At 49.4% G+C, this 14,272-nt stretch overlaps 3 protein-coding genes across 3 annotated transcripts; 2 read left to right on the top strand and 1 right to left on the bottom strand.

Moving 5' to 3' along the window:
- Nucleotides 1-1,373: 1,373 nt before the first annotated feature.
- On the top strand, nucleotides 1,374-2,188 carry N7503_010699 (uncharacterized protein; the record flags this gene model as incomplete). Its single annotated transcript, XM_057070245.1, has 4 exons — nucleotides 1,374-1,452; nucleotides 1,540-1,653; nucleotides 1,707-1,823; nucleotides 1,890-2,188. The coding sequence occupies 4 exons, from the start codon at nucleotides 1,374-1,376 to the stop codon at nucleotides 2,186-2,188; spliced, it is 609 nt and encodes a 202-aa protein (XP_056916856.1).
- Nucleotides 2,189-3,068: 880 nt separating this feature from the next.
- On the top strand, nucleotides 3,069-11,872 carry N7503_010700 (FMP27 family protein; the record flags this gene model as incomplete). Its single annotated transcript, XM_057070246.1, has 3 exons — nucleotides 3,069-11,576; nucleotides 11,633-11,727; nucleotides 11,792-11,872. The coding sequence occupies 3 exons, from the start codon at nucleotides 3,069-3,071 to the stop codon at nucleotides 11,847-11,849; spliced, it is 8,661 nt and encodes a 2,886-aa protein (XP_056916857.1). The 3' UTR covers nucleotides 11,850-11,872.
- Nucleotides 11,873-12,712: 840 nt separating this feature from the next.
- N7503_010701 (uncharacterized protein) lies at nucleotides 12,713-14,225 on the bottom strand (the record flags this gene model as incomplete). Its single annotated transcript, XM_057070247.1, has 6 exons — nucleotides 12,713-13,189; nucleotides 13,258-13,607; nucleotides 13,663-13,688; nucleotides 13,741-13,802; nucleotides 13,858-13,976; nucleotides 14,042-14,225. 6 exons carry the CDS (start codon nucleotides 14,223-14,225, stop codon nucleotides 12,713-12,715), a joined length of 1,218 nt encoding a protein of 405 aa, XP_056916858.1.
- Nucleotides 14,226-14,272: the final 47 nt, after the last annotated feature.

Below are 14,272 nucleotides of genomic sequence, written 5' to 3' on the forward strand. Positions count from 1 at the left end.
TCCAGCAAATCAAATAGATTTCCCTACTGCTGTCCATACATCTAGCCCATCCGCCTCATCATCTAACATCCCAAACCAGGCTCTTCGAGTTGGCACTGGTAGTTTCCCCCTGCCTTTCCTCGCTTTCCAATCATCCCTTGCCAGAAGTAGCATGTGCCAGAGGAACAAGCTCTTCCACCTCCAGCGCCAGCAGACTAACAAACCCCCAATGCTGAAATCTATTTTCACACACGTCACAAGTATACAATCAGGATATCTTATGTGGTGGATATTCGACTTCACTCCAGAAAATGATATTTAAGCTTAAAACGCCTGAAAGGAGACCTGATACCCCTTTGCTTAGCGCTCTGGTCTTTCTGTCTACTAAAATTCATATCTTGCATCTTCGGCGGCTTCTCAAATGCATAAACACACATATTGGGCATGTCCCAATACACGCGAATGTAGCTACTGCCCCTACGATTGGATCCTCACGGCGTCCCAGGACCTTATAGCATAAGTACCAGACCAGATTTGAAGGAGATATTGACATTTCATATCCATCCAGCATAAAGGGCATAAGAATAGCTTTTTTAACTATAAATCAGTCTTGTGGATCAGCCTCGTAAAACAGAGTTAAAAAGCTCTGCGGCCCACGGAACGAAAGATCATTCACGTTTGGACCGAATGTGTATCATCATCATAAAAGTAGACAGTTAATGGCTACATAACCTTCCAAGATTCCGACAGGTGGATAGACAATGCATTGTCAGGTCAACGATACTATTGCGGATCGGAAGAACGAGGTCTATCAACATATGGAGAAACGCGGTGGGGTAGGTGGGGTATACAATATGAGCCAATTAAAGGTCCAGTATAATAATGCCTTGTTAATAAGGCATTCACATGTAAAACAAAAAAGTTACCTCATTGACTCGACTTCTACCCCAATCAAGACTATACATTTGCGTAGGTGGTGAATTCCAATGAAAATAAATGCATTGCTCCATATTCACTTTCTTGCATCCATGTATGAATCAGGAAGTCCCAGAATGTGTATAGGTGCATGAGGCACTTTAAAATATATTTCTTGACCCATTGGCTTACAATCACAATCAGCCTCGACCTCAACCAACAAAAAAACCCAACCTTAGAACCTTGGAAAGATTAAGCCTCTGAGAGTATATTTTATACAGCGAAAGAAGTACTAAGAGGCTTTCCCCTTCGATGATCTCGCACCAGAATAACAATTGATCGCAAACCATTGTCACTGGCCTAGATCCACACTTACATAACCCACACGTGACACAATATTTTCCAGCGCTGGGGACGAAGTCGATCTTGTTGCCGAATAGCACAGGAATGCTTGTACCTTTGTCCAGTCCGTTCGCAACATGAGCGGGGACAATCGTCCAAATGACAGCTTTGCGTCTGACCCCCTGCTGGCGGCAGTCAAAGTGGGCGCCTTGAGCGGTTAGTCTTGACCTTGTGCTGGGTCCGTCGGGATCCAGTAACACCCGGTATCCCATTGTACTTGTGCTTATCTGTTTCTCTGGGTAGGCACTGCCGGTTTGATCTATGGAGGGGCAGCAGGAGTCATTAAATCTCCCAACCCAGTGATCCATTCACTTTCCTGCGGTATCCACTGGTTTGCTTGTGGTTCAACCTTTTGGTGTATGTCCATGCTCCGTCCACTGTTTGGCCAACCATTAATCTTTTATGTTCAGGGTTGCGAAGCAATATCATCAAGCTTCACTTCCAAGACCAAGCATCCCCAAAAGAACGCGCATATGTGAGCGCCCTATCTGGAGGAATATCTGGCGGACTTGTTACTAGGCTCATGGGTAGTTCTGCTCCCTCCAGTTCAGTCGCATAATGCGATCGCTAACTTGAGTCTTTTCATTTTCCAGGCGGCCGGCTAATCCCTGGCCTTGTTGTGTTCTCATTGCTTGGCTTCGGTGGTCAAACCGCCTTCAATAGAGTTGATGCATGGCAAGTGGAAAGGGCACAGAACCCTTCCAATGCTAAACCATTTGTTCAGCGTATGGCTGATAGCAAATGGATCCCTCTCCGGAACTTGTCCGATGATGAATACCGTGGTATTCTTAGCGAGAAACTACTGGGTATCGAGGCTGAGATTGCGCTCCTCGACGAAAAGATTGAGGATCTTGAAAAGACTCGACCGGCTAGCTCTGCCGCTGAAAAATAGCCCCTCCATCCTGCACACTGCGGCTCCTAGTCTGCCTGTCGACGATTTAGGTAATGTTGGGGGTTCGACGTCAGCAGTGCACAGACGTTTTGCACTATCTTGACATTTTGGGGCACATGCGCAGTTTGCAAGGTGTCGTGTGTCTGTGATTTTACGGGCCAGGTTGTAAGGAGAGCTGGCCTAATGGGTAGATAATTGTATGTATAATTGTATTATAGTTTGTTCCAAGGATGCAGCCATTGTATTTTTCCTTCTATTTTTCTTCTATTGAATCCACTTTCAACCCGTCAAAAGGGGGATCGAATCAGGGAACGCCGATCGCAAGTCATCAAGGAAAGCCCCACGGCTGCGAAGTGAAATCATGGTACAGGACCACGCGCCAAGTTGAGTTTCTTTTACGCAAAGACAAGTAATATTTGAGTAAAGAGCTGTGGAGGAAATCGGAATATATAGGAGGGGGGCCTAGACGGAGTTAAACGTAGAAGGTCCAGAACGAATGCCGAGAAAGCCGGTTTGGGCAAATTGGCAGATTACCGCTCCGCTTAATGGTTCTGGCTTTCTCCGGCGCGTCCGAACCATACTTGTCATTCTACAGCTCCATTATGATCCACGGGGCGTGGTGTTCGTGTTACTGAAACACTTTGGAGCTTTCTCCCCGACTTTTTGGTCTCGGCGCGAAGTTGAACACGCTACACATTTACTTCAATCTCACCCCTCAACCAAAAAAAAACCACGACACCTTTCCCAAGTGGAGGATCTCGGCAGCTATCCAGCATTAATCGACGCAATTGAAAAACAACCACCATCAATTCACTCAATGTTCTTTGTGCTGCGCTGTGTCTCTGTTCGACGGATCAGCCCCTGCTGATCGCGATTCGCGATGACCCTCTTCAACCCGACCTCGATCCTCGTGGGCTTCCTGCTGCTCTACCTCTCGTCCTTCTTCGTCTTCGCGATCGTCCGCATTGCCACCGGAATATCTATCCAACGGATCGGTTACTTTTCGCTCCGCCGCATCGCATATGCCCCGAGAGAAGGCCTGCAAATCGAAATACGTGGACTCGGGTTCTCCTTACACCCCCCGTCGTTCGCGCAGCCAACATGGATCAGCATCCGGTTGACGGATTTGAAGGTGACTTTGGATACGGCGACTCTGGCGAAAGGAAAACCCGATGCCCCTCGAGATTTTCTAGGTTCCCCGATTCCTGGGAGCCCCGTCCCCGAGAGTCCAACCCCCGACTCGACCACCCCGCGGAGTAAAACATGGAGGACATTGGGTCGGCTGAAGGAGCGCCTGAAGCGGCTGCACCGGCAAATCAACTGGCTGGCCCTCGTTGATATTCAAGCCGTGAATACGGCCATTCATTTCGTCGGTGCTGGTCATGTTCAGGTGGGGTCGTTGTCGCTAGCGGTGGACACCCGGAGTAAGATGGTAGAACGGGGCAAGCTCTTTCGGCGCAAGAAGGACATGTCCAAGGAACAGCGCCCAGCGGAGTGGATTATGAATGTTCAAAATGTTCTCCTCGCCGTCGAAGGTCGGGAGCCAACGGAGGTCTTGGACAATGTTGGTGTGAATCTCCATGGACTACTTTATAAGGATCTTGAGGGGTTGCGCGATGCATCGATCGCGCTTAAGATTGGTCGACTGCATATCCCTTATGACGACCTCACCCTGCTTCTCCAACGCATCAAATCCGCCCAGAAGTCTTCAGTCAAGGGACCGATGCGCAGTGATACGGATGACGAGATCTCCTTTGCCGACTTCGTGGAGGAGCTTGATAAGCCCGGCAGTCGAAATGACTCAATTGTGCAGACCGTGGCCGATTCGAAGGAGTTTGCTAGTTCTCTTCTGCGTGGGATCCAGGAGATCCAGGTCGCTTTGAGTTTCTTCCGCCTCTCCCGCAGCCTTGGATCTCTTTCTGCAGGCCAGAGCCCCGTGTTCCTGAATGTGGTCTCCCACGAGCTGGGAATCGATCTCCACCGAATGGATCAAAGTAGCCCGGAGCATCGCATGTATTTCCAGCCACCCGACGTCGCCCACCAAGCTTTACTTGCTGCCATTTCCCTTTCCGTCAGCTTAGATGACAACTCGGGCGAAACAGATAATGTTCTCTATGTTCCCATGGCTACGACGACCATTAAAACTACACTGCCATCGAAGACAGTGAACGCTATGGATGATGAGAACCCGGAGGAGCGGAACTCCAATATTCTCTTCGCTAACCTGGTCATCACATCACCATCACTTGATATGCAGCCTCAACACGTGTCTCGACTCTTGAAACTAGCACAAGCGCGAGCCTCTACTCCTCGAGTTAAGAAGCGAAGCAACCACCAATTAATTACCCGCCTACTTCCCAAAGCGACCATCAAGTTGTCTGTGCATGAACCCGTTGTTCGATTCGTCCTCCCTATCGAAAAAGAGTCAGGCACTCCGGACGACTATAATCTCCTCATATCATCCATCTCGTCAATATCTCTAGACATTGACTCATCTCACTCCTCCGAGGGTGGCGCCCATTATGCCCTTTCGGCCATTTACCGCGTTGCTTCGCACAAATTTTACTACCAGACCCCTGCTGGCAACAAGCATAATTTGCTTACGACAGAGGGCTTGGAGTTCAAAGCTCACCTCAATGCAAGCCCTGAGGTAAAAGTCATTGCTTCGGGAGGCCTGAATGAGTGCTCCATCCACATGATCAATGGGGAAGTTAATCGTGGGATTCGCGAAGTTCTTGAACAATTCCGGATGCATTTGCAACCACAGAAGAAGGTTTTAATGCCACCGAACGAGCGCAAGACGACCCCATTGAGAAAGATTCCGCCATGGCTTCTTCAATTTACTTTCGAGTCTACTGGTCTCAGCTTGGAAGTCGCTGGGGTGGACAAACCTGTGTCTGGTATCTCCCGCGGAGTCTCTTTGCAGCTACAGTCATGGACAGCAGAATACAAAGTACAGGAAACCGAGCATAATGTTGGCAGCATTGCTAGGCGGCGTACCTCCAGTCAATCAATTGGCGATGAATCACCATTCAGATTTACGCCAACATCACCCCCGAAGATTGTGAAGCGTGGTCTCTCTGAGCGTAGTGCTACAGATGGCAGACGGCTTGCACTTCATGTGAGAGGCTTTGACGGATTCGTGATCGAATCAGATGATTATCTCGAACCAGAGCCTTTCTTCTCTCTTCCTCGATTCGAGATTGCCTTGAGCACACACAGCGATCGACTGGGACCTGTCCTGCACATCAACTCGGTGTTCAAAGGGATATACCTCCAATATTCTCTATATCGGTTTTATTGCGTAGGTGTTGCGATTTCTGTGATCCAAGACGTTCTTACACCTCTACCACGAGACTCCGACTCCACTCAGAAGAAACAGAGAGGAGCCCCAAGCATATCAATGCCACCGCCTCCGTCGTCTCCCTCATCACCAGCATCATCAAAGAATGAGCTAATTACCTTGGACGTAAAAGCGACTGTGATTCAACTCAAAACTAATTTGCCAGCTGATCCTCCAATGATGCTTCAGATCTATGGCCTGTCGGGTGGTTCACAGCGACTTTCCACTCCTCACGTCAAGGCTAATCTTGTTCGTCTCCACGCAGAGGCCCCCAAGCTCAAGGGTGTTTGGGCGAGAATCGGCAGCATGAATAATGTCAGACTTGACTTCCGCAAGATGAAATACAAACAGGGTACAAGTTTGGTAGAAGAGAGGTCAATTGATTTGTGGGCCGATTTCATTCGAATTGGCGTCCCGCACCACATGGTGATGCATCGCATCTTCGATAACCTCATCAACACCTCAAAGGCCTTCAAGCAATTACATCATCGCTTTAAGGCCCGCTGTAAGGAGTTTTTCTCTGTTCGAGAGCCCGAGGGACCAAAGAAAGTCCCGAGAATATCCCTTCGCAGCAAAGCTCTTCTCTTTGAGCTTGAAGATGACGCCTTTGAGTGGAAGTTGGGTTGCATTTACCGAACTGGTTTGATTGAGCAAATACAGCGATGTGCACGAGAAGAAGCGTTTCAGTTGAAAGCGCAGAAAGTTAGAGAATCTGACCAACGGCGGGCTTCATCAAGGCTACGGACCAGATCCAGCCATCGGACCCTACGCAGCGAACGAACCAGCCAAGACACCCGCAGAAGCAAGAGTGCCGATACAAGAACCAAGCAAGACGAGCCACCTCGTGGCCGAGCCCGGAAATATCGCTATGATACAGAGGGTGAAACCTGCCTGACGGCGGAACAGAAAATATCTGCAGATGCTGCTTGGAACCGTCTTCAGCAACATAATGCTCAGGTTTGGAAAGAGAAGATTGATGCTGCTATGAAGTTCCAAGGTACCTCTATCAAGGAAGTCCGAAACTTGTTCTCTGGTGCAGACGAACCACCTGACGACGCCAAGGAGACCGAGACTATTCTTGCAATTCCCAACAGACCAGGCTTGCTCTCTGCTCTGATCAGTGATGTGAATCTTGTGATTGACAAACCGTCCTTCCCGATTGAGGACTATCCTAAATTCCTCAATCGTATCGGCAAGGGCATGCCCATGTCCATGAAGTATGGCTTGCTTGTTCCCATGAGCTTCAATCTGGAGATGGGTGAAGCACGCGTCAACTTGCGTGACTATCCTCTAGACCTGCTACATATCCCAGCCCTGCGCCCTGGACAGTCTCCAAGGCTTCCTAGCTGGTCATTGCGAACCAATTTTGTCATCGCTGAAGAGTATCGTGATCACGACTCTGCCAGACAGGTTGAGGTGGAGCTCGTTCCCTCTGCTTTAGAGGCGGATGGCCCTCCCACTGATCCGTTCCATATCAAGGTCTGGCGATCAGTGACTCCGGTCAAGACATATTCCGACCCAGTCATTGAGATCAACACTAGCTTACCTACCAGCATTTCCTGGGGAGTCTCCTACCAGCCTGTGATCCAAGATATGATGAAGATCATCGAGGGTTTCACCAAACCTGAGATTGATCCTTCTGACCGTGTTGGCTTCTGGGATAAGATCCGACTTAGCTTTCACTCTCGGATCAAGGTGCTTTGGAAGGAAGATGGCGATGTTCATTTGCGCCTTAAGGGCTCTCGAGATCCTTACGTCGTGACAGGATTTGGAAGTGGCTTTGTCATGTGCTGGCGAAGAGATGTCAAGTGGGAGCTTCATTCTAACGATGACCCCATGGAGTTCATGAGCGTGACAAGTGGTGAATATGTGTTGGCAATCCCAGATTACAGCGCAGAAGCTCGATGGGCAAACGAAATGACTACGGAAGACGCGGACAACACCTCTCAATCAAGTGAGCAGAAGAATGCCGCCTACTTTAAGAAGGTCGTCATGAAGCTATCTGGTGATGTGAAATGGTCTGCTGGCTTGGTGTTTGAGCGTGATCTTGATGAGGATTCGCGATCTTTCGCATTCAAGCCGCATTATGAGGTCATCCTCAAAAACCCTAAATTCATCACAGCAGAGCAGCGCGTCAACTACGATGCCTATCGTGGCTTCCGGAGTGACCATATTCACCTGTCTGTATCGATCATTGCGCCACAAGGCAGAAATTGGTCTGTTGATGGCATTCAGCCATCTTCAAGTTACAACACCACACACCTGTCTCCCCGTTTCTTCACCCACTTTTTCAGCTGGTGGTCGCTTTTCTCTGGTGTCATGTCTCTTCCCGTTCGCCAGGGTCCGCTCTTCCCGGGTATCACCAAAACAAGCAAGAAGTTCAACCGTCACTTGTCGACTGTCAAATACAAGATTCTGCTTGCCCCGTTGTTTTTAGCCCATATCTATAAGCACAAGGACCGTGAAGATTATGGCGAAGATGCGGTGACTGCCACTGGTCTCAAGGTCCGCCTCGACAGCTTGAAGCTTGATATTCATCAGCGTCGCGAACAGATCAAGACCCAGGCCCGCGGCCGCTCCAAGCAGACCCAGACAAGTGCAATGCGCATCAACCAGGCTCTTATTGATTTACAATCCGCCGACTTCCGTGCTGTTTCTGCTAGCATTGAGGGCACATCACCAGAGGACATTGACAAGAACAGAGATGACATTATATCATCTTTCCAGCAACCTGTGGCCTCAGTCGATCTATCCCGGTTTACCATCCCTGATCACAACCTGGACTGGATCGATATGGACGATTTTGTCGAGCCAGATTGGATTCTACCACAGGAGTCCAACCCGAAAACACATATTCTCCCGCTTGCATTTACCCCACGCTTCACCTACTTCCGTCAAACAGACCATGGTGATGTTGGGCCAGAAGAGACCGGTTACAGTACATTTGGACACGAGCCCACTCATGAATGTGTGATGTCTGAGACCAACGATCCTCGCCGTGTTCAGATCGAGTTGATCAAGGATCGTCTTGCGACTGTTGAAGCTCAGATCCGTAACTACGATCGCACCATTGGGGAACAAGAGCTCAAGTTGATGAAGGACGTTGACCATGATCCCGACTTGAAGGCTCAGCATGAGACTTTTGTTCGCCAAGCTGAATCCCTTTCAAGGCGCCGCAAGTTCTTGACATCAACTCTGAATCGACTTGAGAAACTCCTAGCACGCGATGAACGGACACCTCATCGAAGCAACCTGGGAGTTAACGCTGCGCCCAGCGAAGCTTCCTTCCGCACAGGACAAGATGCTGACTCGACTGCTGATGGTCGCGCCTCTGGTATCGATGGAATCTACTCGTCTGCTTCTGATGAGTTCTCCAGTGACTTCAATAATCGCTTCATGATTCACAACGTGCAATTGAAATGGAACAACTCGCTTCGCAATATCATTCTCCGATACAGTCACCAAGTGAGCCAGCGTCGAGGATTCGTCTACTACATGTCTAGACGAGCTGTCAAGTTTATCCTCGATATTGTGGACGAGCAAAATAAGAACAAGAAGAAGAGCCACAAAATGTCCAAAGAGCAGACTCGCAGTGATAACGAGGATGAAAATGTGGAGGATCGGATCGAGCAGCTTCTGAACGATGCCAAGCGCTACGTCAATGCGGAAGAAAGTGAGCCGCAGTCAAATACCGAATCACCACAGGATTCAGATGATTCTAGCGAGAACATTGCGCCCGAGTTCACTCCGCAAAACAGTTACTACCTGCGACTCATTGCTCCCCAGATCCAGCTTCTGAGTGAGAAGAATCAAAAGTCGGTACTGCTGGTGGCTGCCAAAGGAATGGAACTTAAGGTCGTATCGATCATGGACAAGGAGCGTGTTTCAGATGATGTGAGCGGTTTGGTTCAACGCCGTTTCTCACTTGAGATGGACGGTGCTCAATTCTTCGTTGCGACTCAGAAGAACCTGATGGCGAACCTGCAATTGTATGCGGGTAACAAGTATGGCAATGCGCCGGGATCAGCTTGGCCACCTTGGTTGACCCTTGAGGCGATGTTCGATTTCGAACTCAACCCCTTCGGATTCTCTCGTATCGTGCAAAAGACATCGGCCAGTCTGCGCTATGACAAGTACAACAACCTTCGGCTGAAGTACAACGAGGAAGTGGCTAAGGGTCACCATGGATCTCGCCCTAGTGAAGAGGCCCGCATGGACCAAATCAGTGTCGATTTCCCTCATTTCCGCGCCATTTGCGACTCTGCTGAATATTACTCTATGTACATTATCGTTTTGGATCTCATGCTCTACAGCGAACCGCTCGAGAAGGTCCGGAACGAGCGCCTAGAAAGGATCATGCTTACATCCGACTTCAGTGACCTCCGCGGTGCTCCAGAGATGGTCTTCAAGTTGCAGTCGCGTATCCGCCAGTTGGAAGAGATCAAAGATTACTTTCAGATTAATGCCAAGTACCTGGACAAACAAGGCTGGGAAGACCGGCTGGCGTTGGAACGCGATCTATCTCAATGTGAGGATGAGTTGTTCTTCATGATGAAGGCTATAACCACCTCTCAAAGACGCGCCGATCCCAGTTCAACATCCACGAACGGCGTGCTGCGTTGGAGCATTTCTGCGAGTGAGGTTGTCTGGCATTTGATGAATGAGGAGTCTGCACCATTGGTGGAATTCCAACTCCAGAACGCTGTATATGAACGCACAGACAATACTGATGGCTCCAATCACAATCTCGTGGCCATTGAAAAGCTAAGTGGTTTGAACCTGTTGCCGGATGCGATCTATCCCCAGATTATTGCACCTTACTTAGACCAGCCACGGCCATTGGATGATTACATGCTTCGAGTCAAGTGGCACATGTTGGAAGCTGTTGCCGGAATCCCTGTGGTCGATAACTTTGAAGTTTCTCTATTCCCGCTCAAAATTCAGTTGGAGCGTGAACTTGGTCAAAAGCTTTTCGATTACATCTTCCCTAACGTGGGCTCTGGTGAGAATGGTGGTTTCTCGCCTTTCATGATCAAAAATATGAAAACGCTAGATGGATCAGACGATGAGAATGATGACGGTTCCAACCCATCTCTGGCTCATTCGATCAGCGCCGATGAGGACAGTGTATCAACAATGGACGATATGTCTGCCTCCAAGGGCCCTGGATCTATCGAGCTACGCCTTCAGCCGACTCTTTCGCTTTCCGAGGAGGGCAAATCCAGTCGTCGCCCGAGCCATGTCAAGGGTCTTGCTATGACTCCTATCCACAGGAGTAACACTCGGTTAAGCGTACCCGACTCCTCCCGGCAGACAGGTCGCCCTGCGACCAGCGGCGGCTTGTCGAAGAAGAAGTCCGCTGAAAGCATCCGCATGCTGGTCAAGTCTTCCACTGATAGATCTCTGTCCAGCCAAAGTGCCGGTGAGGAAAAGAAGAAATTTGTCCTGAGTAAGCCGAAGGGCAGCAAGTCCAAGGAACCCACTGATGACTTGTCCCAAATGATTTCTCGAGCCTCGAGCTACATGACTCTTGCACGTGTTAAGGTACATGACGTGGTTCTCAACATGAGTTATAAGGGCAAGGGCGAGCACAACATTGAAGATCTCCACGATTTCGTGTTCCGCCTCCCGGTTCTGGAGTACGGAAACAAGACATGGTCGAATCTAGACCTTGCCCTGCGTCTCAAGAAGGATGTCATCAAGGCCCTCATCTCGCACGCCCCCGCTATTCTTGGAAACAAGTTCTCCCATCACCGACCTTCCAAGCAACAACAGAAGAAGTTCCGCGAGCTTGCATCCTCTTCTCAGCTACTTCCCAACTCGGGTAACCTGATAAACAACCCCGCTCGAAGCAACCCGGCTAGCCTGAACAGCTTTGATTCTAATAGCGAGTACTCTGAGTCGCCGTCGCGCAAGTCCATGCAGTCAAATGCTTCGCCGTTGGCGAGATCCGTGTCTCTGAGCTCTGAGATCCACGATAATCATGATCCTCCGATCTGCGACTCACGGTCTGCTAGTGGAGTGGATGTGGATTCTCGTTGGGAGGTTTGTACTATCCCACGCTCGACTTCGTTAGCTTCGTATACTAACTCGTGCCTTAGGAATCACGCCGCTTTGTCAATGCACCTGGCAGACCTAGGACTGCCGGTCACACAGTGACTACCGTCGAAGCCTCCCGCTCTGAGCACGATGACAGGTAAGAAAGAGCCCAACATCCATTCCCCATCGCATGGGACAAATAACTCATTCTGTTTACGCAGCCACAAAAACAACACAATCCGCAATCTCAGTCGAAAATTCACGTTCCGGAAGGGATAATCTCTCAACTCTCACTTCCACCCATCCCATCCCCATTTACCTCATCCAATCCTCTAAAACTCGACTCCCCATTCTAATCCAATCCCTGTGGCTTTCAACCTCCAGCCACTTACCTACCCATCCCAATACAAGGCCCCTCACCCTGACCCCCCCTTGTTTCCTATTCCCGTGTCTCCCCTTAGATACCCTCTGTCTGCACTGGGGCCGTATATAGGCGTTCAAGTTGTGTTTATGATTGTTTGTATTTGCCTATACGGGTATCATTTGGATCTGGAGGTAGGAGAAGGGATCATTTCGTGTTGCGGTTTTTTCTTTTCTTTTCCCACTGTATTTTGGTTCGTCATATTTGGCCCTTTTTAGCATGCATTGAGGGAGTGGAGGCTTTCTTGTTCTCATAATTCATATACCTTGTGTTTGCTGCTGCGCAATGACCTTGAAGGCGTCTGGCAAGCGTGATTGAGATTTATTCCCAATTGATGTGATTCTTACCTAATAGTATTGTGTAGACAGAAGCTAATATGGCATTCCCAAGTTGTGTACGAAGCATTTGAGTATGCGTAGGTTTTCAATTTTTGGTGTGAATAACACCACAATGTAAGACAAGGATCAAGGGTATCTATATACAACAGACTGAAACTGCTAAGACGAAAAACAAACATGAAAAATCATAGCACCAATGCCAATGTCGCCTGCGTCCAAAGTCTATGAGGAATTGCTGGACTAACGTGCATCATATACAAATCAGCATGGGGAACCAAGATATCAAGAATATCCAAATATGGCACTTGATAGGCCAAAAAGCACGAGTAAAGACCAAAATAAGAGCATATCATCAAGTCATGCATTGGTACAGATTAGCTTTTTCAATGACTGGTTGGCTGATCACCAGTGGCAGCAGCAGTATTTGAAAGAGTTGTCTCGCGAGTCGTATCTGTATCGGGCAGCTCGGGCTTTTCGTCATGAGTAGTGCCGTTGGTTGTACTCGCGGTAGATTGATCGCCAAGAAGGATATGCTCAGGTCTATGACCATTTGCAGGGACCTCAGGAGCACCATCGACGATGTGTCCAGTATCCTTGGCACCATCCTCCGCACCATCAACGGAAGGCGTCGACGGCGCACTCTGTTTCTCTCGGGTCCAAGGCAAAAAGTTCGGCAGACGTTCCTGGACAGAAGCAAAACGCGTCCGAGTCGGCGCATCAATATCGTCCACCCAAGGAATTCCACCTTGACCTCTGTTCTCAGCCCAGGCCTTCTTCTCGCGGCGCAGATCACTCTTCACCCAAGGAATGGTAATGGCGGTCCATACCAAAGCCCAGGCGAACGGAAGGGACCAGCCGAGCTATGTGTGACGTCAGTATGATGCATCAGGGGAAGGGTATTAAGTTTCGGACTGATTAATTGACGTACAGTGAATGCCACGGGTTCAGAGACCGTGAATATTACAGCGGTGATGGCGGCCGCGCAGATTATTGAGCCACCGCTCCAGAAACAGTTCATTTCGAAGAGCATCCGTCGGAAATATGGGCTGGACAGGTATCGGGTTCGGAGGGCGTAGCGGTAGATTTGCCCGCCTCCGCCGTCGACGGCGACAACATCTTCGATGAGGGCGTATAAGGCTGTTGGCATGGGGGAGCCTTTAGGTGTAGAGGAAATGCGGAAGGGGGCTTTGTGGCCGGCCATGCGAAGGACGTCGAGGGCAAGGTGGACGAACCCGAAGTAGAACATGACACTTGGGAGGACCATGGCGACGAGGCGCACTGTTTGAATGTTAGGGGACGGACTTTCACATTGTTGGTTGTCAATTGGTCTTACCATATGGTTCTGCAGGTACGGTTCCACTGATGTTTGGTTAGCATTGTTCGAACTGGAGTAATGGTGTTGTTGACGTACACAATCAACTCGACGGCCAAGATGAGCCAGACAATAGTGAAATTGATATGGAAAAAGTCCAGCTAACAGTGGTCATTAGCATGCGCCCCATATTTCTTTCATGAGAATCAATCATACCCGTGATTTCTGAGAGTTTAACGGCCGGGCGCGTGAATTTTTGCGGAAGAGGTTATATAGACGATAGAAGTATTCAAAAACCGAGATACCTCCCAAACAAGCCGTGACAATGGAAAACACTGTAAAGCATCAGCGATTGCGCCCTCGGAGATCTTCTCCGCAATTCATCCAATGATAAACATACCCAAGTTATGCGACAGGTTGGTGCCGTACCATAGTCCCCAATACAGGCCGACCGGCTGGCCTAGCGTATCGAGCACGAATATAATCCAGAAGAAAGCGATTGACTTCTTCCGAGTGTGTAGTGAGTATGGGAGTGGTGGGGGTTCATTATGTACAGGAACAGTGTTCCTCTCAGGGTCATCCATCAGCGTGGCAATGGTGGCGGACCGCGCGACTCGGGGGACTCGGGTTT

The sequence above is a fragment of the Penicillium pulvis genome (assembly GCF_028828015.1).
Source record: "Penicillium pulvis strain IBT 33274 chromosome Unknown scaffold_8_segment0_segment0, whole genome shotgun sequence".
NCBI lineage: Eukaryota > Fungi > Ascomycota > Eurotiomycetes > Eurotiales > Aspergillaceae > Penicillium > Penicillium pulvis.